General features: G+C 44.0%; 3 protein-coding genes across 7 annotated transcripts in view; 2 read left to right on the plus strand and 1 right to left on the minus strand.

The window, feature by feature from the left end:
• Window positions 1–197: 197 nt before the first annotated feature.
• Window positions 198–19,312, plus strand: LOC135391176 (asparagine synthetase domain-containing protein 1-like). Its single transcript, XM_064621312.1, has 14 exons — window positions 198–396; window positions 4,458–4,658; window positions 4,739–4,861; window positions 4,976–5,092; window positions 5,593–5,855; window positions 6,115–6,339; window positions 6,905–7,094; window positions 8,743–8,777; window positions 8,882–9,020; window positions 10,772–10,839; window positions 11,744–11,827; window positions 15,900–15,990; window positions 16,065–16,244; window positions 19,159–19,312. The coding sequence occupies exons 1-14, from the start codon at window positions 322–324 to the stop codon at window positions 19,207–19,209; spliced, it is 1,842 nt and encodes a 613-aa protein (XP_064477382.1). The 5' UTR covers window positions 198–321; the 3' UTR covers window positions 19,210–19,312.
• On the plus strand, window positions 783–3,192 carry LOC135391174 (secretory carrier-associated membrane protein 1-like). The gene has a single exon (XM_064621306.1). The coding sequence runs from the start codon at window positions 910–912 to the stop codon at window positions 1,981–1,983; it is 1,074 nt and encodes a 357-aa protein (XP_064477376.1). The 5' UTR covers window positions 783–909; the 3' UTR covers window positions 1,984–3,192.
• Window positions 19,013–25,801, minus strand: part of LOC135391175 (protein O-linked-mannose beta-1,2-N-acetylglucosaminyltransferase 1-like) — a 224,411-nt gene continuing 217,622 nt past the window's right edge. For 4 of the 5 annotated variants that reach the window (XM_064621308.1, XM_064621309.1, XM_064621310.1 and 1 more), the window contains 19 exons: window positions 25,435–25,531; window positions 24,364–24,488; window positions 24,226–24,291; window positions 24,034–24,147; window positions 23,849–23,966; window positions 23,313–23,411; window positions 23,122–23,249; window positions 22,540–22,610; window positions 22,382–22,457; window positions 22,258–22,302; window positions 22,090–22,170; window positions 21,949–22,007; window positions 21,788–21,860; window positions 21,592–21,720; window positions 20,225–20,415; window positions 20,056–20,164; window positions 19,790–19,981; window positions 19,651–19,718; window positions 19,013–19,577 (listed from right to left, as the gene is read on the minus strand). In XM_064621308.1, the coding sequence (XP_064477378.1) occupies window positions 19,505–19,577; window positions 19,651–19,718; window positions 19,790–19,981; window positions 20,056–20,164; window positions 20,225–20,415; window positions 21,592–21,720; window positions 21,788–21,860; window positions 21,949–22,007; window positions 22,090–22,170; window positions 22,258–22,302; window positions 22,382–22,457; window positions 22,540–22,610; window positions 23,122–23,249; window positions 23,313–23,411; window positions 23,849–23,966; window positions 24,034–24,147; window positions 24,226–24,291; window positions 24,364–24,488; window positions 25,435–25,531 (1,914 nt within the window). In that variant the 3' untranslated portion in view covers window positions 19,013–19,504. The remainder of the gene's footprint in view (window positions 19,578–19,650; window positions 19,719–19,789; window positions 19,982–20,055; window positions 20,165–20,224; window positions 20,416–21,591; window positions 21,721–21,787; window positions 21,861–21,948; window positions 22,008–22,089; window positions 22,171–22,257; window positions 22,303–22,381; window positions 22,458–22,539; window positions 22,611–23,121; window positions 23,250–23,312; window positions 23,412–23,848; window positions 23,967–24,033; window positions 24,148–24,225; window positions 24,292–24,363; window positions 24,489–25,434; window positions 25,532–25,801) is intronic. The other variant, XM_064621311.1, reaches the window with a different exon arrangement.

The following is a 25,801-nucleotide window of genomic DNA, read 5'->3' on the forward strand; positions in this document are numbered from 1 at the left end:
CCAGAAGTATGAAATCCTAAAAATGTAAAAAAATCTGTAGTAAATATATGACATATCACTTGTATAATTTAATTACCGTTAATGTAATGTTTACAGATTTGTTTTTTTATTAATCTGGCGATTTCTTTTTACTGTGCAAGTGGTGCAAGCGGTGCAAGCGTGCAAGCTAAGCAGAAGACGCAGTCCTCAATCAGGTTTTGAAGGGCAATGTGAGCAGCCGTGAGCCGTCGTCAGCCGTAGCAAAGCATGTGAGATGTGATATGAGGATTATTGCCGTTTTAAAAACAAGGACCGCGCCTGATATCAGTTTGGGGAACCTCTATGAAAATGTGCGGAATCGGGTTATGTGTGAAGATATTTTGTGTGGGAGCCCCAACAGATTCTACGGCAAGTCTGGTGAGTTTGAAAGTAAATGACGTATGAAACGTTTACACATTTCTAATTTGACTGCGTGTCGCGCAAGCCAGGTAAAGCGTAATGCATGCACATCATTCCAGGGAACAAATTTTTTTTGTTGCCATCAAGTCATTGACTAGTTAATGAAGTAAGATATGCGAGAAAATCATCTCTTGGGTCTCGCAGGAAAATAGGCGCGCTGACGTTCGCCTATCAAATGAAGCACCAACTCTGTGTTGTTTTTTTGTATACAAACATCGCAGGTCTCATTTTTATTTGCTCGTTATCGTCTTGATGAGCAAGTTTCGAACATGTCAAACTCCCGCATCCAGGCGTCCGCTCAGCCGTACAGCGCATGCGCAATGCCTCGACTACAGCGCTTTCATTTATCCTGGTGTCAAGATTAACCAGTTACGATGCAGGAGTGCTGTTCGGCGACGTTGTGAACCTGATCCAAGGTTTTCGACCCTAAACTCGTCTTTTACGAAAGGCTCCCTAAGTTATAGCCTCAGCATGTCGGGTTTTGACAGCAACCCGTTTGCCGATCCGCACGCAGTGAGTCCGTTCGCAGACCCGGCAGTCACTCAGGTGACAAGCCAGACGCAGCAAGCACAATCCGGGTTAGGCCTAGAAGATTACAACCCCTTTGCCGATCAACCTCAACGCCCCCGCCCAGTAACGCAAGTACGGGGTACCGGGAACCCACCGAAAGTTGAGGTCCCTAGTCAACCGGCCATGATGCAGCCAGTGTCTGAGCCCCCACCGGCCTACAGCCCTAACCGAGGCGTCGTCCCCACACAAACACAGTCGTCGACATCCATAAGTACTGCAGAGCTTCAGAAACGACAGGAAGAATTGGAACGTAAAGCTGCTGAACTTCAAGCTCGTGAAGAAGCGCTTCGTAATTCAAACTACAACGTTCGAGCCAACAACTGGCCGCCACTGCCCGACAAGTGCTGCGTGGCCCCATGCTTCTACCAAGACATTGGAGTCGACATTCCGCTTGAATTCCAGAAGATAGTGCGCACCATGTACTATCTGTGGATGTTTTACGTCGTCGTCCTGCTGCTGAACTTTCTCGGCGCTGTTGCCCTTCTCGTCAAAGACGGCGAAGCCACGCTCTTCGGCTTCTCAGTTTTGTACCTCGTTCTGTTCGCCCCGCTCTCATTTCTGTGCTGGTTTCGACCCCTGTACAAAGCGTTTCGCAGCGACAGCTCTTTCAACTTCATGGTATTCTTCTTTGTTTTCTTCGTGCAGCTGATCGTAGCTGTCATTCTCGCCGTTGGCGTAGGCGCGGCGGGGGCTTGCGGGTTTGTCGTCGCCATAAAGCAGTTCTCCGTGTCCGTTCCGATGGGAATATTCCTGACGATTGTCTCCGCGGCACATGCGGTGAATGCTGCCGCCGCAGGAATCATGCTGTTACGCGTCCACCGCCTGTACAGGGGAACGGGCGCGTCTTTCGCGAAAGCGCAGCAAGAGTTCACGTCTGGCGTCCTGCGTAACGAACATGTGCAAGGAGCTGCCCAGAATGTGGCAGCAAACGCAGCGCGGGCCACTGTGAATCAGACCCTGAACAACAGGTACTAGAAAGTTAGCCACCGTATCGAGCTTAGGTTTGTTGCACTGATCGATTTTCTTTCTTTTTTTTTTTTTTTTGGAACACGCCATGCTAACAGTTGGATTGCATTTAAAGGTGCAGCACTGTAGTATCTGATAGTTAATCAGTTGAAAGTTTGTAATACACGGTGCGCTTGACGGCAAGGCAGGGATAAGGTTTGTCCCAGAAACAACCTCTGTTTTGGCCTTTTCTTACCAGTACAGTCGTATTGATGCACCAGGAAACTCTGAGTTGTTACGTTTCTCAAGGGCATGACAAATTTGTGAGAGTTAGTTAAGGTTTTGGCCGCCACAACCTACTGAGATGAGTAACCTCGTTTTGTCTGCTCTCCTTTTCAAACTGGTTCTACAACAGGTGTGTGTAACCGACATTAGTGTGCAGAATGAACTGGCAAGAGTGCTGTAAATAGGGTTTGACAAATTTTTCTGTATGTTCGTTGCATGAATGATAGAATAAAGATGTAACTGCGCAACGTGGCACTTGTGTGTGGTTGGGTGTGAGGCACTAAGGAGAAGGCTACTCCGCAGTGCCAGCACCTGAACCCAATTTACTCGAGAAGTGGTACAGGAAAGTTACCTCTGAGGTCACATGGCCATGACAGCTGGTTCACACAAGGCATTGTGCCCCAGCTACCAATCTGTCCAAACATCTGTAAAAGTCAGCTATTTTTGAAGTTTGTTGCATATTCTTCTTGTACAGATACATGTAGGTAGCATCACTGTTGTTTTTCAGGAAATACGAAGTTTATGGCAGGCGCTGTGGAATGTTAGGTGCAGCAATGTTTTGAGAGATTCTATATCCGAATGTGCAACAAAATTTTCCTGTACATTTCGCATGTTTGGAGATTGTTTGTTGCGTGTACCTATGAATACGATCTACTCAATCTCGAAACACCTTTTTGAGCATCTGTAACCTGTAGCCATTTTTGCCCAAAATGGACAAGTTTTCCCTCACTCCTTGTCATGTGTGTATCTTTTACTAGGACTGAACCACATTATCCTGTCTATGGAATTGTACATAACTTTGCTTTGAGGGCGACGTTTATGACCCAACAAATACAGAGCACTTGTTTTCCTCGCCTTGATCTGTCTGAGGTCCTTCTGATTTGTGCTGCTTATTATGTAATGTTTATCATCATGCTGTTTGTGTGTATTTAATAAAGCTGGATGCTGTCTGAAGTCAAGTTTCGTGTGTACATGACAGTTTTTGACGACCGATAATGTGGTCGTCTGGCAAGACAAGGGCGGACAATTGAACCTCTGTATACAATTAGGGGATAAGTCTTTCTGCTATGTTCGCTGCAATGACGTCTGCATACTAGTATGTACCTGCCAAAGAAAATTTAGGACCCTACTGCAATTTATTGGCCCGCTACAGGAGGGTAAGAAATGGGAAGTGCACGTGTGTCAATGGGACGGACAATCAGATCAGGCCCCTTTTCTCTGTTTGGGATTTTTCGACTTATCCCCTCATTGCATACGGAGGTTTCAATTGGAGTACCATGTATCAGACATCTGAGTCTGACTAAACATTTGTCAAGTGGCTGTCAATTTTGGGTACAGTGGGACTCAAACTTGCACGTAATTGAAGACTTTTGGAGTTGCTTGAAATACTTTAACTTAGTTTTTGAATAGTGGGTGCCAGAACCGTTAATAAACATTTCCTTTGGAAGTTTCTCAAAAAGATACAACTGCAGATACCCAATACATATGGGTAGCCTACTTATTGGAAACCGCCGTCAGGAGCTGGAAAACACAATTCTCTTTGTTCACAGTAGCGAACTAAACATCAGGTGAAATGAACAAGCAGAGCATTGTGCATTGAAAGCAAGATGGAATTACATGAATGTTACGTTCTGAAACAGCGTCGTGGGTGACTGGGTTTGCAGGGTTCAAAGCACCGTGAAATTTTACCTAAGTTGTAAGCATCCTTGAGGGAAGGAAAACATCCTTTCATATGTAAGGCACATTAAAATATTTTTCCGGCTGTGGTACTATGCAGAAAGGCTTACAGTCAATCACTTTGTCACATGTTTTTGCCAGGTGCCACAGTTTAGCTTCACGTGTAGAGTGACATTCTTTGAAACTGATAAAGCACAGCTTATGGAGAGGGGTGCATTCGTTGATATGTCAGTTGAGTAGAATCCATATTTGCACCAAAATATTTTGGTAGGGAGCTGGGAGGATATATAGCCTGAAGGAATATCAAATAGGACGGCAGGCCTATGCCTTCTTGGGACTGGTGTAATGCTGAGGTCATTTCTCAGGGTCTGACATTTCTCAGTGCTACAGGCGTGGGTGCTGCAAAGTCACACATCAGAGAAGAACACTACATGACAAATGCCCATCTTCCAGGGCTAAATACTCTGCGTTCTCTCCTTATGTGCTTTGGCAGTACCCGGGCTGCAGAACTTATTTGTGCTCCATTGTTTCATGTCCTGTAGAATGCAGACACGGTGAAACTTCTAAAAAGACGTGGCCCAGACAGCTGCACCATAGAGGAGGTGAAAATGGAAGACGGTACGACGATGACCCTTCTGGCAGCTGTGCTGGGCTTACGAGGCCGAAAATTAACTACACAACCCGTTAAAGATGAAATGGGGAACATGCTCGCATGGAACGGTGAAATCTTCGGCGGTGTTAAGGTGAACATCCTTTTCTGTGTAGCGCTACCTTGATCGAACATATAAAGTGCTTCGAAATTTCTGTGGATTGTCTGTTCCAGATCACAGAGAATGAGTGTGACACTACGTTTTTGCTGAACACGCTGTCTCGGTGCTCCAGCGAATCGGAACTTCTGAACTCTATTTCTAGCATTGAAGGTCCATGGGCTTTAGCTTACTTCAAGGTTAGCGGCACATGCCATAGGGTACAAAATTTGATGTGAAACAGTGCTTCGAAATTGTTTTTTGAGGTCATCGTAGTCTACAAAGTTGCTCCGCTGACTGTACTTTCTCTGCAGAGAAATGAACAACAGCTCTGGTTTGGGCGTGATGTTTTTGGAAGAAGGAGCCTACTCTTTCAAAACTCGGGAACTGGAATAACGCTAGTTTCTGCAGTAGCCGCAAAATCACGAGAGGTATGGGCTACATTCTGTCTATGTTAATGGTGTCCTGAATGGCCTGTATGTTAATAATCACGAGAGGTAAGGGCAACATTCTGTCTATGTTAATGGTGTCCTGAATGTTAATACAATCACGGGAGGTATGGGCTACATTCTGTCTGTTAATGGTGTCCTGAATGGCCTGAATGTTAATAATCACGAGAGGTGAGGGCAACATACTCTCTGTGTTAATGGTGTCCTGAATGTTAATAATCACGAGGGGTAAAAGCAACATTCTATCTGTGTTAATGGTGTCCTGAATGTTAATAATCACACGAAGCAAGCGCAACATTCTGTCTGTTTGTGGAAGGTACAAGCCTGCTGGCTCTCGTGTTCACAGATGTAATGAAGCTTGTGGTTTCAAAAATATTTTGTCTGTCCTGTGTCTTGAAAACAAAAGCAGAGCTCAGAAATGCCCTCGGAAGTGTTACAGGGTAAGATGGCGTTACAAGAAATGTGTCGGTGCTCTTGAACAGATGTGGACTGAGCTTCCAGCAAATGGTATCTACTGCTTGGACTTGAAAGCAAGTTCCGAAGCCGGATGTCTCTGCGTGCGCTTCTTCCCGTGGAGTCGGCAGCCATCGGGTTCTCCTTTTGACCCCGCAACGTGGCAGCAGACGCTTCTTCGGGAGACCCTTGCCTGTGCAGTGGACCCCTGGCTACCCACTCCCTTGAATGTCACTTTGCCTGATGGGACATGCCCTGAAATGCCTCCTGTAGGACGGCCCTTCTTTCGGAGGTATAGTCATGCCTGGTCATTATCGTTTAGTTTGTCACGGTTGTAGTGCACGTTGGATGCATTGATGTTCTCTGAATGTGCTTGCTTCCTTTCTGCGTAGATGTAGGTACACTGGCATTGTCACTCTGGTCAACTTTCTTTTTACAATTGAATGAATTGTAAAGAAGGACTTAATAGTCATATTTTAACCACTTTTTACGTAGTCAGCAGCACACTGTTATTGCCTGCTACATCTCTACTTCCTTACATCTCTTCAAAGGGTTCTTCGGGAACATCCAGAGTTTACAGAGTCCGTGTCGCAGTTCGAACGTGTCCTTACTGAGGCTGTGCGTGTCCGCCTGGCAAACCATCAGATGGTGTGCAGAGCATGTATCCCAAAGCAGCGATATGCACCTATTGAGTCGCAGGAGTGCACACATTCTGCTGTTGCAGTTTTGTTTTCCGGAGGACTGGATTCCATGGTTATTGCAGCCCTCTGTGCAAAGTGAGTGCTACGCTGTGCCCAGAAAGAAATTTTGTTTTATTTTGTGCACTGAAAGACTAGTTAATAAGTATGTCAGAGCATAAGTGTGTCATAATTTCTTATGTGTGCTTTGGTGATGTGCTCGTGAATGTCCTCGAACAGTGACCCTGTGCTTTCTGCAAATTTTCTGTGCTTATCCCTTGCTTTGCTCATTTTGCTTTTCCTCATTTTGCACTGTGCTTTTCCTTTCGTTCCTTTCAAAAATGGGTGCCAGAACACATAATCAGTCCGACGAGAGACTCAGTTGAATGACGACAGCAGCTCATTACCATTGTGATGTTTGTCATGAAAAATCCATAGTTCTGAGTTGCAGTGCACAGTGCACTAAAATTTGCAGTGCAACAAGATATCATATGACTACATGTGCTGTTTTCCCTGTACTGTGCATACAAGCGTAGCTCTTAATGCACACACATGATATGCGCATCATGTTATCCAACAGAGCAGTGCATTATAGAAAGATGGCGCTGAGGTCTCAGTTCCTGTTTGATAGCCAAAGTTGCTTATTTTGACGTGCGTAATGCAGGATCTTGCCAAAGAAATGTCCAGTAGACCTCTTAAACGTGGCCTTCCAGCACCAAGTGCATATGATTGACAGCCGGACGAAAACAAAGAAATGGTTCACATCCTACGAGGCACCTGACAGGCTTAGTGGCCGTTTGGGCTTGGATGAATTGCAGAAGGCTTATCCAGACCGGAAGTGGAATTTCATAGAGGTGTGCACATGTGCTGGTTTTTGCTGCTTGCTCATTGAATCTGTGCACATGAGGTGTGCTTTCAACTTCGAAACAAGTGACAGGGACATTTACTTGTGCTAATGTCTGTTCAGTATACTACATGCATGTGAGCACATGTGACTTTGTCCTCAATTCCCAAATATAGATGGGAAAGTGCATAACAAACTCTTTCCATCCCTCTCCCAATGTAACAGTTGATCTATTTCATCTTACCCTATGCCAGGATGGTGCACACTCGATTAGATTGCTTCCAAGTTTACTTTGTACTGGTTTGTGCACCACGAAAAAAGTGTTGCACCCTCTTATGCAACCTAGAGCAACCTTTACTTTTGATTAGCGATGTGTTTTGATTATTGCAGCTTTTACTACATGAAGTGCAAACTCAACTCAAACTCAAGAATGCTTTTTGTTTACTCAGCGTGTGAGCTCTGAATTATTTCTGACAAAATTTTGGGCATGCATATATACTTGCATTTTCTAAAATATTTGCAAAGTGCCAATTTTGTATTACGCTACCCTCGCGTTTGCAACGGGGGAAAATAGTTCGTGGTCTAAAGGAATTGCTGTTGTCTGTTTCACAATTCAGATTAGTGGATAGTTTACCAGTAAATGAAGCAGGCACTGCAACATTAACCGAAAAACGCAGAGAAATGGGTACTCAGAGTGTGTCCGATAATAAACATAGAAAGCTTGGGGCAGCAATACAGTTGGGCCCGTTTGTAATGATATTGAAAATAATGTGGAATCTGATCGTCATATAAGATCATTAACGAAATCTCCAGTCATTGCAGTAGAACCTCTGTGTAGTGACGTGAATCAACTGTCCTATGTTTTAAAACCTCAACCATAGCCTAGTGATATACAGTCAACCCTCGATTTATGAACACCCTCGGTTCCCTGAAAAATTGTTCATAAATCAAGGGATTCATAAATAGAAAATTCCGTTAAGTGAGTACTATCGAGCAAATGGAACAGTATTTCCGAGTTGATATTGTGTAATTTTGCTTTGGACCATGCCTTCTGCTGTATCAGTCTCACAAAACACAGATGTTAGCGCATTCACACTCTGTTTATTATGCAATACTAAATAGTTTAATTTTGCTTTGGACCATGCCTTCCGCTGTGTCAATTGAGGTCAGGAACACTTCTGCAAAAATCTGTTTGTTGTTCGGATTTCGAGGGGTTAAGAACTGAGGGTGCAATACCTCGAAAACGTTTTATCTGTTCAGGCGTCATTCACAAGACCACGAATAATCCCTTTGAAGGTTTTTTGTTGGCCTCGGAACGATCCGTTCATAAATTGAGGGCAAAAACGCTGTTCAACTCCTAGTTAGTTCCCAGAAATTCCATTCACTATTCGAATATTGTGGTTCATAAAATGAGGGAAAAATGCATGTAAAAAGTTTGGTTCCTCGTGCTAGTATTCATAAAATGAGGGAATTCATAAATCGAAGGTTAATAAATCAAGGGTTGACTGTATATATGTCAAAGAAAGAAAAACTTTCTAATCGTATGTATTTGCGTAAGCACACTGCTTATTGATATTGACTTTCTGCAACATGGAGATCTTTCTGTATTGGTGAACGATGCAGCATATTCTTTACTGACAGTTTATTCTGTGTTACAGATCAATGTTAACAAGGAGGAGCTCCAGAAAGAAAGGTATACAGCAATAATTTGCAACATGTTTTTGTTATTGGCTTACTGCATCGCACTTTTTCTTACTGTGAGGCAATTTCACCTTGCTCGACTTGTTCTCATTCTAGGACCGTGCACATAAAAAAGCTAATCTACCCACTGAACACGGTTTTAGACGACAGCCTCGGTTGTGCTCTTTGGTTTGCAGCAAGGGGAAGAGGGAAGATTATTGGAACTGAAGCGGAAGAATATGAATGCCCTGCAAGGGTGAGGAAATTCGTTGACACAACACTCTAGGAGATACTATTAGGGCCCTTACCCACGGAAACCACCTGCGGGCTGCCGCTACCGCCTGCGGGTTCCGCGGTTCTCACGATGTCGACGTGTTGCAGACCGCGTGGGTGACCACCCGCGTTGACCACCTGGTGGGACGAAGATGCGCGGCATGCCGCTAAAAATCGTGCATTGCACAGTTGAGGAAAAGCGGAACACGTAGGTGGTTTCTACCGCACTGCGGTGAGAGTTTTCCGCTCCGCATACGTGTTACCGTGACCTTTTGCTGCATGTAGGTATGCGGCCTTAGAGTCCACGCTTTTACTGTGGTTCCCACTGAATTTTGGAACAAAAATTCGAGTGTTTTTACAAGGACCTTTTGAGGTTCAGACGTCATTTTGTCTGTGATGTAAAACACAGTTTATGACCAGGGCTTCAATATTTTGCAGAAATGTTTATAAGCTACAGGTATCTCATCAGAGATTACATGGGGACTGCATAATATCAGTCCACAGATGTTACTGACTACTACTGAATTTAATTACAACCAAAACTAAAAATTTATTAAGAGAAGGGAGGGTGCCGTTCATTTCTTGTTGCTGATTCCTGTTGCAATAAAGAGTGTTAGCTCCTGTGGTTTCGAAGCTACCAGTTGTGACTCCAGAAAAATGTAATTTGCACAAGCAGCTCCATGAGAACAAGAAAAAGATGCAAAATTGAGGGTTTTCAAGAACTATAGAAAAATTCTATGTTTTCCAGACCTTGACAGTGCCATTTTCAAATTCCAGGTTATTCGAGGGTTTCGGTACCAGGGGGAAACGTGTTAATACAGGGAATTGTAGCACGGCAAATAATCAGAAAGTTGAGGCTGGACTAAATTGTTACAGTGTGAATGTATCTGTTCACGATTGAATTAAGAATTCCAAGGACTGAACTTTTTGACCATAAACTACGTGATAACAGTAGGATGTGCATGCATCATGCTGAACAGTGGAGGTCACTGATTACAAAGTATCACAAGTGCCAAGTGGCCAAGAATAGATGCATTTAGCAAAAAATGTAAACGTTGTTCCGTGAAAAAAACGTGACATCATGTCACACTTAGAAACCCATCCTCATGTGTAGTAGAAGCTTCAGCTGCAGGGTGGAGACACTCAAAACAAAGAACTGCTGTGTTGATGATGCGCAAAGCTCAGAGTGGCAATATGGGTTTTGCAATGCAGTTCAGTTAGACAAGGGATGTGATTTTTAGTACAGAACTCTCAGAAACCTGTCTTGTTCGAAATAATTTCAGTTATCCAAACCTGCTGACTTACTGTATAGTTTCAACATAGACCACTGATCAAACTGTGTGGCCTGCATAATCTCATGGAAGCAGTTTTTCTTATTTATATCAGTATCTGGTCTTCTATTTGGTATTCACTCCATAGCATTGCATTTGAAGCAAACTATTTGTCTGTGGATGTCCTCATTCTTCACATTTCTTACTGAAAATGTGTACTGTGGAATTTATGAGCATTTGTGCCATAGCGCCTCAAGTACGAGCAATTTCAGAAATGTGCTTGTGGACCTATTTCACTAATGGGTGTCTTGGAGAGCATAGGATTACACTCCAAGCACTGAAGCATCTGAAGCGTACACAGCCAGCTGGCATGTGCTACCTTCGAAGTTATAGTGATATGGGTGTACTAGCATTCTCCACTGGTTCTTCCCTCGAGAGAACTACAGCATCGTTGTTTTTCCAGGTTGTCTTATTAGGCATGGGTGCCGATGAACAACTAGGCGGTTACTCGAGGCATGTGCTCAAATACAAGTAAGTGCTTTATGAGCTGCTTTTGAACGTTATGAACACTGTTTGAGGGAGATTAAGAAGTCCGACTACGGAATTTAGTGGTTCAAATTTTAATGTATCGTGCAGGGGCGGATCCAGACCCCCGGTTTTGGGGGGGGGGTTTCTTTGTAGGAGTGCGTAGTGGGGGAGGGGGAGAGGGAAATCCAATGTATAAACTGCCGCTTTGAGGGGGGGGGGGGAGGGGGCGATTCCCCCCCCCCCCCCCCCCCCCCCCTTGGATCCGCCACTGGTATCGTGTGGAATACTTCTTTTATTGTGTTGTGTTGTTAGTATTGGATATAACACCTAGTATGTATTTTTGCCGTGTAGAGATAAATATTTTTTGGAATTATGGTCAACGTGTGCATTTAGCAAGAAGAGATAGAAAATTGAGGGGTGCTGATATAATGGATTAACGACTCCCTTATGCCCTTGTCTCTGGATCAGTGGAAATGCTGACTTTGGGTGCGAGTCATACTTTGTCTGCTGAATACTGTATTTGAACTCAAAAACCTCAGACATTCACACAGTTCCATGAAAGAACAAATCTATAAGAAGGATGTCTGTTAAATTTCTTTTACGGGAGGACAAAATTTCATAATTATGTTGATGGGAAGCATGTCGAGCACGAGTCTACCAAAAAATTGGCCGGTGTCAATTCAGGTGGTGGCATCTATCAGTTTCCCTCTTTATTATCTTTTTTTTTTTTTTTTTTTTTTTTTTTTGTGGTGTCAGTCTTTACTTGGTACTGGTTTTGACACCTAGTGAAAAGTTAGGAAAAAGTGAAGGACTTCGCACTGCTCGTTGCTAATATTCTTAGTGACAACAATGGATTGGTTGAGTGGGAATAGTTGACTGGACTACTAAATGTAGATTTTTACGACAGAAACTTTGGCTGGCAAGGACTTGTGGATGAAATAACGATGGAGCTGAATAGGATATCGTCTCGCAACATGGGACGTGATGACAGGTAAGTTGCGAGCCTCGGAGGTGACAATGTTTGCTGTATATATACCGTATTTACTGGCATTATTTGCACACCCCTATTTTGGCACAAAAAACTCCCAAGAAAATAAAAAAAACACACCTAATTTACGCAGCCACGTTCTTGCGTGCAGTTTTATGGCCCACGCCTCTCTGCAACCACTGCGTTTTTTTTTTTTTTTCGCTTACCGCGCGGCTTTTGCAACACAGTCAGTGCTGCCGAAGTTACTGCAGTGCTTTTGTTTGTTTTGCGCCCACCATACTGTCACTGGAACTGCCTACAAAACAAACGTGGAAAGAAACTCTGGACAAACCACGACCTACCAGATTGTAACGACCATGTCGTAGGCACCCCTTCCCAGCACCGCATTTAGAAGCTTGCGGTGGCGCTACTCATCGTCAGTTTGTGTACTACTTTGGGCTTCACCTTACCTTAGTATTTTTGCACAAGCGGTGGATGTCCCACAGGATATGCTTCTTTATAAACTTGATTATCATCATCATTCTACGCGTTTTCATAGGAGTTGTTGCTGTCGTCTGCGACGGTAGTCGAACATCCGCATCTGCGGGTTCAAAATTCAAATTTCCATTGTCCAATCATGATGTAGATGTCGCGGTGCGATGAGTAGCGCCCCTAGTGGGTCGTGTGGACGGGCTCCTCATAGCGGTTGCCGATTATGACACGGTAGTTATAAACTAGTAGGTCGTGGGACAAACACGCTATAAACATGTGACAAAGTTGGGGAACATAGCGCTGTATTTTACCGGTAGGATGAGCGGTAGTGGGAACTATATTTTGCCGCCCGATCATCGCCGGTTGCGCAGTAGATGAGTACTTTCGCGCTTGTACAACGCAGTGATAACGTCCTTCAACGCTGGCTCTACCGGGAGCCTCTATGACTGGCGTACTAAAATTTTGGAATTTTGTGTCGTTTGTATATCGTTACCAATGTTGCCGTGCATTTTGCGCGCCCCCAGCTTTTCAGACTTTTTTGGGAGAAATAGTGCACAAATTGTACTAGTCAATATGGTATACGTACACGTAGGTTATTTCAGCAACCATTTCAAAAACTACAGAAAAATATATCGACTTATGTGGTCATCCATCTATGGTCACTATGGTCTATAGGGAGCTTTTGCCATGTATACAGCAAGCAACTCTGTCAAATCTTAATTAGAAGAAATAGAATTTTTTATTAAAGTTGAACCCTGAAATTCATTATGGTAACAAAGGGACAGAATTTCCACCTGCAGAGCGTCGAGGTGGGGCTCTAATGGAGCTAAGCATGGGCTATTGTTTTTTTCTATTTGCACTGTATGATACGCATCTTTGTATATTGGTTTTATATTTTTGGGAGTTAAATATACCTGCACGTAAGAAATTTGCAGCACTTTAAAACTGTGCAAATACCGTAACTCTGGAACGCCAAATGGAAGTGGCAGACATATTCAGACGACATCTTGGCTTCGTATGTCCAGCTAGTGAAGGAGTGAGAGTAGGCATTAAGCAGGCCTTGTGCACGTAGGTGGCATTGCTTGCATGGTCACATAATGGATGGACCCTGAAGTTTTCGAGTTTTACCCGATTCTTCCCCGAATTTGCTCCCCGAATTGAAGGTTGCCTCTTTTGGGTGAAACCCGATTTTTATGCGGTCAGTTGCCCTCACTGGGGTGTCTGTAGGAATGCACTAACTTACTTGTTTGGCAGCAAATGCAGTTACATTACTGTTTGTACCAAACCACTAGAGTTAGCTTGAGTAACTGAGCCTGATTTCTCCCCAAATTTAGCATACTGGATGTTTTTGTCACCCGAATTTGCATGAATTTAGTGGACATGTTTATTTATCCAATTTTTACCCCCCGAATTTAGAAAAAAATATTTCCCGAAAACTGAATGCTTCAACTTAAACTCCCCCAAAACCCGCATTCTTGCTACGCCACTGCACATAGGCATGTATACCTTACGCCAAGCCAATACATTGATACATATTCCATACTAGAACTTTTCAAGTGCGTGTCGTGGGGGTATTTTTCCAATAATCAACAGAACACATCTGTGACCATGCTTGTTTTAGAGGCTTAATTGTCACTCTTAGAAGCCTTTATCCTATGCTGTGATATTTGATTCGATATTCGAAGGACAATTTTGCAGATAATCGTATTAAAAAATTTCAATATTCGCACACCTTTATTAGGTATTCTGTGTAAGAATCAATCCGAGCTTTGAAAACTGCGGTCGATGCTGAAACCATTCCACAGCTGTTCAGCAGTGTTAGTTCATGTTCTGGATTTGTAATGGATTTGAAAAATCTGGATTTAAAAATGGATTTGATTTGGCATGCTGAAAATAAATCCGGATTTAAAGTGATTTGATTTACTCGAATAAATTTAAATCCGGACTTGTTTCGGATTTGATTTAGCGTCTTATGCAAACTGCGGATTTGATTTAAATCCGATTTGTTCCCTCAAATCCCCAACACTGAGTTCAATACCCAGTGGTGTGCAGGCATTGTTTCATATGGAAGGAGCTCTGCTAAGCCGATTTTACCAAGGATGCAGAACAGCCACTTGGTCTAGAGCATGTGGGATACAAACGCAGTGATGAATTAGTCGCACTGTACTTTGCTATTAGACGTGCTGCCACTGTGAAACAAACCTATGCTGGGTTAGGTACACGAGAATCTCGAAAGATGCGCTCTGGTACCTGTAAAGTAGCCAGAAAATAGACAGGTCACCACTGAGTAAATTTCGAAACCAAATTGGCAACCCTGATCACAGCACTAAGGCAGTTAGGCACATTATGACATGTATATCTAACTTGGAGAGACCACACATGACCTCGATTTGTCATGTGGCTCCAAGGCCACATGTGTGGTCCTGTCAAAGTAGAATCTCAATTGCTGCATGTTTGCAGAAGAAAAGTCATGTCCAGGTAATCAAGATATGTGCAGACAGCTCAAGCAGTACTCAACCTCTAACCAAGCACAAATGCTGTATGTACACCAAATAAATGTCATGCTGAGTCTGCACACTCATTGCTAAATTTAACATCAAACAATCTTGAGAGTGATGCCATATGTGAGAGATGAAGCAGTCACTCTGAGGTGGCATTCTTTCGTTGTTGTTGTTGTGTAGTGGGCAATATTAACAGTCAATAGAAAATTAAATATCTATATTTTTAAATTATTCCCATGGTTGTGAGCTTGAGACATCCAACCATTCTGTGGATGTTACATAAATAACACAACATTCATCAAAAAGAAAAAGAAAAAGGGACGGAAGGCAATTGGCAACCAAATATGTAAAAGGAAGCTCGTAAAACTTGTAAGTTGTGAAAATGTTTTTTTTTTAAATTTTAACTTTGCATTAGTGGTAGCTAGAAGTGATTGATAACAGCCAGTAGAGGAGAGGTCTCGTGGTTCTGAATCTCAGCAGTTATGTAAAACGGCGTGCCATTCACAATTACGAAAAGATATCAGCTAGTGGAGGCTGAACACGCAGGAGCTAGTCACTTCCCATGAATATACCAGGTTTCATCTACCTTTGTCAAGAGGCGGGAATGGAAGTTTATTGCATTTGTAGTTTTCTATAGCTTATACTGGTGTGAAAGCAAAAAGAGTATGTGATACATGCAATCTTATTGTTATTGATCATTATATAATTGTTGAACAGCTCATGTCACTTTCCCTACTTTTCTTGTCCACGTAAAGTACTGCACAGGCTCAGGCTTAACCAAAAGCCCCAGCTCGGCCCGTGGGTTGGGCCGGGTAAAGCTTTCTTTTCAAGGGCCTGGGCAGGGCTCAGTTTGACCATTATGGGCCCAGGATCGAGCCTGTGTTACTGTTACCACACTGTTAGTTAGCCAGTCAACTTTTATAGCCTGCTACACTGTGCCAGGCCTGGCCTGGGCCTAAGAATGCGTCCCATGCTGTGCTCTAGTCCACGGTTTATTATTACTATTTATTTATTATTTTTTATTTTTTTCTGAGATGTGTATACATACACATACCCCGCTCTCTCGTTTATTTTCCCATTTTCTGTTGTCTCGTACCCCGCAGGATAGTGTCAGATCATGGTCGCGAGCCAAGGTTTCCATTCCTGGACAAGAACGTCGTCAACTTCCTCAACAAAATCCCCATCTGGATGAAGGTACAGAAAAATGCCACGTTCTGTCCTTGTAAAGAGATCGAGCTTGAAAATGATAATTTCTGTGCTTGGCACAGGTGAACCCCCATCTACCAAGAGGCATAGGCGATAAAATCTTGCTACGTCTGGTGGCATTCCACCTAGGACTGGAAGAAACTGCTTGCAGGCCCAAACGAGCAATGCAGTTTGGTTCTAGAATTGTTCATGCAGAAGAAGACCGTGCCAGAGGTTCCGATGTTTGCAAGAAGCTCCAAGACGTGAGTTCCCGATGAATCAAATCTTGCATCCCTTTTCTATGGAACTCTTTTTTTTTTCTTTTTCTTTCTGCAATTCACCATTGCCCTACTACATAGCCGTACCACATTTTCCTACATAATTGACATATTCGTGTACCCAAACTCAATTTATGTCTTTTGCAAAGTTTGCACACTGCTAATACCGTTCATACCAGCAGTCGCAAACAATATTGCTTTTTCCAACCTGCAACTCTTCAAAGCTTTGCCTACCAATGATATTTGTGGCTTCTAGAAGTCTACACCGGGATGTACTTCTGGGATGCTGAAAATGCTTACACAGTGCTTGCGTTTGCAATACATACTGCCGACTATGAATGGAAACACTGTCCCTAGAATAATTATCTTTCAAGTTCAATTAAGCCTGTAAATTTTTCTCTCGTGCAGCTGAGACTCATCTTCTACCATGGGTTCAGTTTCTGTGCAGGAACAGTAGCTTACGTGAAATATTGTACTCCCTAAAGGACATATTTGGAAGCCAGCTTTTTGTTGGGTGTGTGGCATGCCTGTCAGCAGACCCACGCTTCTCGACTAAGAGTTGTTGAGACAAGCTGGATAACAAATATCTCATGGGTACCTCATTGTTAGTTCCTAAGAGTTCCTAATCCTCTTAACTAGACTCTGTGTAACAGAGCAGATATGTTTATGTAACATGATGAAAATGCTGGGGAATGAGGAAAGACTGATTAAAATGGGGAGAGATAAAAGAAAAGAAAATGGTTGCACTGGTTATGTGAGGTGTCAACACAAAAATCAGAGTCCCATAATCGAACCAATTCGATCTTATACAGTCGAACCTCGTTACAACGAAACGCGATATAACGAAATTCGCGATAGAGCGAAATAATTTGGATTCCCCGGCAGAGGGCCATAGAGATCAATGTATTTTAACTCCCGCTACAACGAAACACTTTTCAGCCGCCGCCTCGATACAGCGAAAGAACAAGATAAGGTTTATGACCCCAAAGCCGACTTTAGGGTCATGAAAACAAAGGGCGCAAGCAGCGTCCTGTTCCCGCGGCGAAAGATGGCACGCGCGATTAGGGTCGGGAGGAATCTGGTGCCTACAAAAGGAAGTCTGAGTCATTGGAAGGTTAGGGATTTTCTTCCGAGGCTTCTCCTTCTCGCGCTTGTTTTGAACTGTCCGGTTGCAGCCAAGTAAAAAGAGCACGAGACGCAAGGCGCCATCGCACGCGTGGGAAACGCTTCGTTCGCGTGGCGGCGTAAGTGACGAAATCAGCCTAGATGATTTTCTTGACGGGGACAAACATGCCGTAGCAACGGAGAGCCTTACGGAAAACACATTGTCATAGACGTAGAAGGTTTGCGGGAGATCGCAACACGATATGGAAAAAGCTGCGGAGGCTTCGGCGGCGTACGAACAGTGCGTGACACCGCGTCTTCTAGGCACGACGCAGACGCATATAACCGGCTATTTCACGCAAGAATAAAATACCGTAGGTGCACTTTGGCGCTGTATTTGTAGTTGTTGTCATTTTTCACGAAAAACGTTTCCGCGTCGTAGCGGGAGTTATCGACGCTTATGTACAGCGCGCGCCCTCGCAAAGGTCGCGATCCGTGACCTTCAATTCGGTACAACGAAATGTTCGATACAACGAAAGAAATTGCAGTCCCCGTGGGTTTCGTTATATCGAGGTTCGACTGTAGTGCCTAAGCCTTTGTCTTTTAGACACACTTCTGACGCCGAGCATAAACGGATTATGCAAGCAAGGTGGTGTAAATTTGACATAGGCAACATGTCCCTGAGTCTGGGGTGAAGACAAGAGGACAAAGAAACAAATGTACAACACGGGATAAGACTCCTGTGTCATACTTCTGTCCCATCTTGTCCTATGTTGTATGTTTTTTTGTTGGTCCCCTTATCTAGAGTGACTCAATAGCTTCGCTTAGAGTATATTGCATTTCTTTTCCCTGGCACTATGCAAACAGCCATCAGGCAACATTGAGAGACCCACTCTCCCATTGGACAAAATTTGCAACTCGGCGGCAGTTTGTTGACATGTCGGTGGAACCGCACTCTTAAAAATGAACCTCACCGTATAGCACGCTCCTAGCCAGCCTATCATCCCTAATGAGATCATTCTCGCTCCTGATTTGTTGAAAACAGGAGGTAAATGGGGAAATGCCTTTTTAGTACCAATTATGCACAGCATAAGTGGTACAAAAAAAGGTGTACACCCCCCATTTTCAACAAATCAGGGGGCGAGAATAATGTCATTGGGGTATGATAGCTGGCTAGGAGCACAGCAGGCGGTGAAGTTCATTTAAAGAGTGCGGTTTCTTTCCACCCAGGCAAAACTATCGTACGGTGCAGCAAACTTATTTCACATCGCGAATTGCAGCATGTTGACCGTAACAGCAAGTGTGATTTTGTTCAGAGGGCCTTCATCCATTGTCGTCAAGGAAGACTCAAAAGCGTGGTCAAAGAAAGAAAGAACGTCCACAGCCAGGATCTGTCGTTAACAAAGCAGACTAACTTAACGGAGCCAATATGGCTTCCCCACACAGCGCTCCCTGGCATAGAACTTGCAGTTGTGCATAAGTTGCAGTACTCAGAAGCTATTCAGTGACTCTACTCTTGCCTTCACTCCTAATTCAGGGATATGGTGCTCATGTCATACTTCTGATATCAAGTGTATGTGGAAAGGTTAAAGTACCCGCATATAGTGCCCCGTGTTGTAGACACAAAAGATGGCAACTCAAAAAGTAAATCCATTGATCTAAGAGGCTCTTTTACTGCCACACTGATGGCACGTTACATGTGACTTGATGTGTTTTGCCATCCCTGAGGCTGCACAGGATGTCCGCGCTGTAATGAGTACACAGTCTTATGCCTGCACTTTTGTCCTTTACACAGCTGGACCTCGGCTCTGTTCCTGAGAGCGAGGTGGCCTTCTGGAAATCGTGAGCAAAATTCCTTTGCCATTCACACAGTGTTCCAGAAGATGGGCTGAACTGGCACTGATGTATAGAAAAAAAATTCGTTGTACATAATAAAAGGTGCCTGTATCCTTGCAAGCTGGTTGAGTGTTCGCAAGCATTGTTTCGATGAGGTAATGAAACAGTGCTTTGCTTGCAACATTGTTGGAGTGTGAGCACGTCCACAACTTCCGCGAGTCCTAGTCGCGGTCAAAGAATGGCGTCGTGGTGCAATGCCGCAGAGTATGCTTCGAACACTAGCAGATAACACCTTTGTGTTCCTGCTATCGTATCCTGTCTTTGTCGATCTTTTGACCCTCTAAGTAGATGGGAGTCACTTTGGCAGGCTTGAAAGACCTGAAAAACAGTCAAGGCAGTGTCGTTAACCATTTGTGGTCGGTACGTAGATGCGGCATTTTGTTCTACGTACGAGTATGGGGAGTTTGGCACGCCAACAACCAACAGTTGACTACCCTTCATGAAGAACCGCCACATGCTCTGCGGGGGGAAAAAAGGAAAGCCAAAAGTGAGGTGACACTGCACACAGCGGTTTAAAACGCTGAACATACCTTATGATATCCCCTTGAGTCAAGGTCCCATATTTTGAAACACTGTAAATCGTGCAAAATGACGAGCAGCCGTGTGTTATAATGCTTAACGAGGTATTTTTTTTCCCCTTCCGATCTTACCTTTGCAATCTGTAGCCACGTAGAAAAATCCCTGAGCCCGTTCATCTTGATGAACATCACGTACACTTCACCCTAGGGCCACGGGAGAAGAAGAAACGTGTCAAATATCTGCATGTCTGCTTCCAGTGCACGTCTTGCATACTCACTTTGGTGTCCGGCACAAAATTTTCCTCGCAAGGGCTTTTGCTGTGGTCGAGCACGATTGCTTTGCGGAGGAGGTTGTGTATGACTTCCTCGTATTTGTCCTTCTTTACGCTGCAGGAACATTGAGTATGGTCGATTAGGAAGTCTGAAATGACAGCGAAGCCTTCGTACCTATCGATACCCTTAATTTCCACATGAGGAAGGGTGTTGAAAGCATGCTTTTTAAAGTAGACGTCCTGGAAGTAGGAATTCATGTTGAGTCCAGAGGAACCGAAGTGGTACGTCCTCGATATGTCCGGCACGATGCATTCGCGTCCCTTGCGAACATCTGGCAGACGCATCCACATGTCCCAGTCCCAGAGCTACAACAAAAGTGTGTAAAATCTAGTATATACTTTTCCTAGCTCTGTTGCTTGCAGGTGTAAAACGCGTTACAACCAGAAGTGTACACAGGTGCAGTTATATCTGCGGATATCAGCGGAAATTTGCATGGATAAAATGTGGATACAATCGCATGCCTCGGTGGAACACGCAGATATCAGGGTCACTATCCACAGATATTCCGTACATGCAGCTATAACTGAAGTATGTACTGCTCGCTTTAATGTTAATTTGAACGCAGTTTTGCTCGGCGGAGTGGGGCGAGGCACCCCCAGCGGCACTGAGGAGAAATAAAGGAAGATAATATTTGGATTATCCCACATGTTCTATATGGGTCATTAGCCAGGTGCTCTGAAGGCAACGTCGTTCCCCGCATACGGTACAGAGCGCCTGGCTAACGATAGCCAGCCCTGTAGCATAGGTGGCAGAGTTCAAACACTCTCTCCCTTTATTACTTCTATATGCAACTAGGGGCCTTTCGCTCCCACTCTGTAAGGCGAAGTTGCATTTAAGTTAACGTTGCTGCAAGCGGTACTTAGTGAATGCAAAATGGCGTGTCGAAGCGTGTCATTCTTGCATGGTTTGTACTACTATACCTAGACAGACCTAGACCTAAACAGTTTGTACTATAGCAGGAAGTAAAAGTGTTTGTCACATTTTCATCGTGCAAACTTTTTCCCTATGAATGCAACGATTGTTGATGTGCTGATATACTGTTCAATATCCATGCAGACGTGGATACACGCTTCAAGCTCCATTCATTCATCATCATTCATCATCTTGAAATAAAGCTGTTGTTGTCTTGGAAGCACAAGTACTATGAGGATGCAGTTAGTGTCACTCTTATCCACACTCTATTTCTAACATTACCAACATAACTTTTTTGTTTTAAATTCTCGAGCACATACTCCTAGCTATTTTACTGCCGCTCAGAGTCATTATGCAAGTAGGGGCTAAGGAAACTAAAGTCTGAGCTATGTACAGTATAGCTAAACTACGAAAGAGTAATTGCATCAGTAATGTTAATTTGTCCCCTGCACTTCGAATTTTTCATATGTAATCCTCTATTTTCTGCATGGGGGGGTAAAACCGGTATGCTTTAAGATCCGATTGATTAGTGGACACATGTTACATTCACAGTATACGTTTCCAGGTACCTTTTCCGGAGTGGGCCATCGGGGCTCCAGCTCTTCCTTGTAGAGGCTCTTTTTAAGAATCCATCCTAGGCCTGGCATTGTTTCCACTCGATACAGGAGAGACGGATCCTCACTTGTGTGTTCATAGCCCTGGTTGTAAAGTAGGGGATTTGCAGCTAACCCGTTCCACATGCAAAGTCATCTAGTGTAAAGGTACCTGGTCATTCCATGCTGAGATACAGTAGATGCTCTCATCTTCCTCAAGAAGTCTCAGGGTTTGACTAAAATAGCTGAGAAGGGAAATTTGTTTGATGCATGTGGCATGGGAAAAGTTACTTGCCACAGCAGCACTTTATTATAATTTCCAGCTTTTTTTACCTAAAGAAATCTGGCGACACATCCAGGTCTTCCTCAATCACAATGGCATACTTGGCATCCTAAAAAATGATGTTTCCAGTCATCACGCCCACTTTCTTAGCTCTCTGAAGCAAACACAAACAGACAAAGTAGATGCCTTACTGGGAAGAGGTTAAACGTGGCAGTAAGACTAGCTTTGTAATGTTGAGAAATGCGAGCATTCTTCAGGCCCAATGGAGTGTGCTAGAAGAGAAAATGCAATCCGCTTCTGCAAAAACTGGCTCGCGGTGAAGCGCACCATTCTGTGGCAGCGAAAGGCTCACGACTTACTTGAATTCCGCGTATGTTGAACAATTTTGTGACTTCAAGCGGCTCCTGAACATGAAAAGAATCCTGTTATAGAATAGCACTGCAGGATTTGAAAAGCTTGCACAACTGTATATAAGGGACGTACCTCAAAATACCCATCAATAAATACTGTTACCATTCTTGGGTTGACCCCATGTGCTGAGAGCAGAGACCTCAGCATCCTAGGAAAGGATCACCATGGTCACATTGCATCAGAGCTTCACTCCGCTGGTACTGAAAACAATGTGTACAATATTTCCTCACCTGTACAAGTAGTGTGGCCTGTTGCTGGCTATGATGGCTACCGGAACGTCCTTTATCCGGTTGTTTGTTATCTGCAGTAGGTCACATTTACTTTGTCATGCTACTTTGGAATTGCATTTGCCCTCGAGTCTTCTCAATAGCAAAAGCGTGAATCTGGTCCACGACCTACTAGATCATAACGACCATGTCATAGGCATACCTTCCCAGCACCGCATTTGGAAGTCAGTGGTGGCGCTACTCATCGTCCTGGTTATTGCTTCCTCAACTTCTACGATACTTTGTACTTCAGCTTACCTAGCATATTTGTACAGGCGGTGGATGTCCCACAGAAGATGTTTGATTCTAAAGTAGATTCTCATCATTCTATGCGTTTTCATAGGAGCTGTTGCTGTTGTCTGCTACGGTAGTCGTACGCCCGCTTCTGCGCGTTCAAAATTCAAATTTGCATTGTCCAATCGTGATGTAGACCTTGCGGGCTGATGAGTAGCGCCCCCTAGCGGATCGTGCGGACGGGCTTCCTCATAGGGGTTGCCAATTATGACATGGTCGTTTCTAATAGGTCGTGATCTGGTCCCCACTCACCGGCTCTGGACTGAAGGACAATGGTGCCGGATCCGAACAGCTGCAGACGCTGCCATAGCCCTCGATATGATTGCAGAAGGCACGCCGCCGTTGGTTTTCTTCCGTGTCTTGCCAATCACATTCACTTTCTGCGGTTTGAAATAGACACGAAGCTCATTATGCTGTACACCAATGTGGTTGCTAATGTTTACCTTCAACAGGCACTAGAGGTACCTCTACTTTGAGCACAACAGGGGCACCCCAGCTATTGAACTCTGGGCTTTTGCTGTACGATTCTCCGAACATTTTACCTAGCAAAGAAATATTTTGAGAGAAATGTTAAAACTTTGCACACAACCGTGAGCAATATTTTTATAGACTAATTGGCAATGTCATGAAGTGTTCCATTAAAAATTCCTTCAAGTCGATGCGGGACAGAACGCCGTCCCACAGGCAGGCTGGCGGGACAGAAGGACCTGTCTCACCTAAATCAGTATGTTTGGCTCACATTAGTTTGGCATTGTTTGTAACTTGGTTGAGTTTAGTCCTAAATTCGGGGGGGAGAGGCTTCTAACCAAGAACTTAGAAGTCTTAATAATGACTGCTGACAATTAGGTCTGCTTGCACACAAATGTCCGTAAAGGTAGCAATGCCTCAATTGTCAATCAGCACGAAATGTTCTTTTGACTTACTATGCTCGCACTACTCGGAAACAAAGTGTGCAAAAGTAAACGGTTGTGCGTTGTACCTCCTTTCTGAGTAACCATTGTCCACATATCACGCCATCCAATGACGTGAGACTTCTTGCTTCCTAACCGCTTCAGCAAGTCACGTGCTGGCTGCTTCATTTGGAAGGTTCCCTCGTCCTGGGTTAGATATTTTACGGAGTTTTACAGTCACAAATACAGCACCGGTGGCCGTCGCGGGCACTACCTTAATTGTGAAGATGAGGACTCTACCATCCGACACCATGTTCAGGAAGAGCGCCATAGCTTCATCTTCGTGGGGAGAATATGTGTCAAACATGCGCTGAGCCATCACGCTCCCCTAGAATAGCATCATAACTCGTAAGCAATTCTGTAACATCCTGCATTACGGGACACTGAAACCCTGGGGGCAACTCACTGTAGCTTGATTGAGCACAAGGACATGTATTCCACGACCTTTGTTATCTTCAGAGTCATCGAGTATCTGTAAAAGAATGGCTGCTGTAGAGACACGAGGCTGATGTCAAACATTGCTGAAATGCACCTGCAAACGTACCGTCGTTCCATCTATAGTGATGGAGACTTTAGACTGACTGGATACCACTTCGGTCGTGAGTGTCTTCGGAAGGCTCTCTTGGAGACGCAGTCCTCCGTGCCTCCCTTCTCCTCCTGAATTTTGATCTGTGAGCAAAAATTGCGGGATATAGTTATGAGAGTGCAGTATCATTACCTTTTTCTATACGAGCAAATATTTCGAGTACATTTTCCGGGAGACGAACTGCAATCGAACTGTTCTGGGACTGAGACTGTAAGCACACGACAATTTACCTGATCTTAAATATTGGCCACCATCCTCTTCGAAGAACTCTCCTCGTGCGCAGGGACACACTGCTCCCAGTGCTACTGCCATTGTTGGAAATCTTCCTGGAAATCCTGTTCTTGGAGCGTGTGAAGCACTTTCTGCAATTCACGCTGGACACAGTGTCACAGAAAGAGGAGCTTCACACGCTCCAAGAATGGCACTTCTAGGAAGCGTTCCAACAATGGCAGAAGTGCTGGAAGGGGTGGATCTCTGTGCAAGGAGAGTTCTCGGAAGGGGACTGTGGTAGGGTGCATTTTTCTTTCGCAGAACTGTTTGGTTACACTTCAGTATTTGCCCTGGCCCTCCATATATTATACCAGGCTCGAAAAGTTTCACCTTGGCAACTCGTTGTGTACTGAAGCTTCCCACCAATGCAGTTTGAAGCATTTTGTGCACCACTCGTATAACGTGTTACCGCTATGTCTTAGAGGAAATGTTATAACAATTTAACTTGACGTAGAATATAGATTTGAAGTAATTTAAATGGCATCCGCTGCCGGCATGACCCGCAGCAGCAGATTATCATAGCAGACGACACTGACTGTCGTCATCACATTTTTGTGGCTGTATGGGCATATGAAAATTCGTGGAAGTTCAAGTTGTTTCCAGAATCAAATTAATCAAAAAATGTGCTATAGGTTGCTATTTTACCACTCTTGGACATATTATCACAATTCACAGACAACACGATCCAACCTCCGCTATTCTGGGCCATGTAGGCATGAGCTTTCAGGACTTGTGTAATACGTAGAGGCTGAGGCTTACCTATGGATGGGGATTCCTCCTGCAATTTCCGACTTGTGTCCATGATGAACATTACGTTGATGACGACTGTCACAGACAGGATAGCCAGCAGCAAGTACTGAAATCACGGGACATGCAATTTCCATTATGTGCTTCACGAGAACGGTTGCAGCACATGTAACGTGTAAAGGAAATCACCCGTTTGTTGCGCCGGCAAATACAGGGACTCTGCTACTGAAGGAACATTTGTGTAATGTTTTATACGTAATCAATTTGAAAATTGGATGCTTACTACCAAACTGAATACTAAAATGCTTTTTCGTAGCGATCCTGAACACCAAAAGAAATCCTGTGACAGCTTTGACTTTTTTTAATGGTCTGGAGTGTC

The sequence above is a fragment of the Ornithodoros turicata genome, chromosome 4 (assembly GCF_037126465.1).
Source record: "Ornithodoros turicata isolate Travis chromosome 4, ASM3712646v1, whole genome shotgun sequence".
NCBI lineage: Eukaryota > Metazoa > Arthropoda > Arachnida > Ixodida > Argasidae > Ornithodoros > Ornithodoros turicata.

What these genes read in the sequence shown, in the direction of transcription:
- LOC135391176 (XM_064621312.1), top strand. Translation starts at nt 322, where the DNA reads ATGAAAATGTGCGGAATCGGGTTATGTGTGAAGATATTTTGTGTGGGA. An exon ending in TAGCCGCAAAATCACGAGAG is followed by an intron (nt 5,093 to 5,592) that starts GTATGGGCTACA and finishes GCTCTTGAACAG; the next exon opens with ATGTGGACTGAGCTTCCAGC. An exon ending in AACATGGGACGTGATGACAG is followed by an intron (nt 11,828 to 15,899) that starts GTAAGTTGCGAG and finishes CGTACCCCGCAG; the next exon opens with GATAGTGTCAGATCATGGTC.
- LOC135391174 (XM_064621306.1), top strand. Translation starts at nt 910, where the DNA reads ATGTCGGGTTTTGACAGCAACCCGTTTGCCGATCCGCACGCAGTGAGT.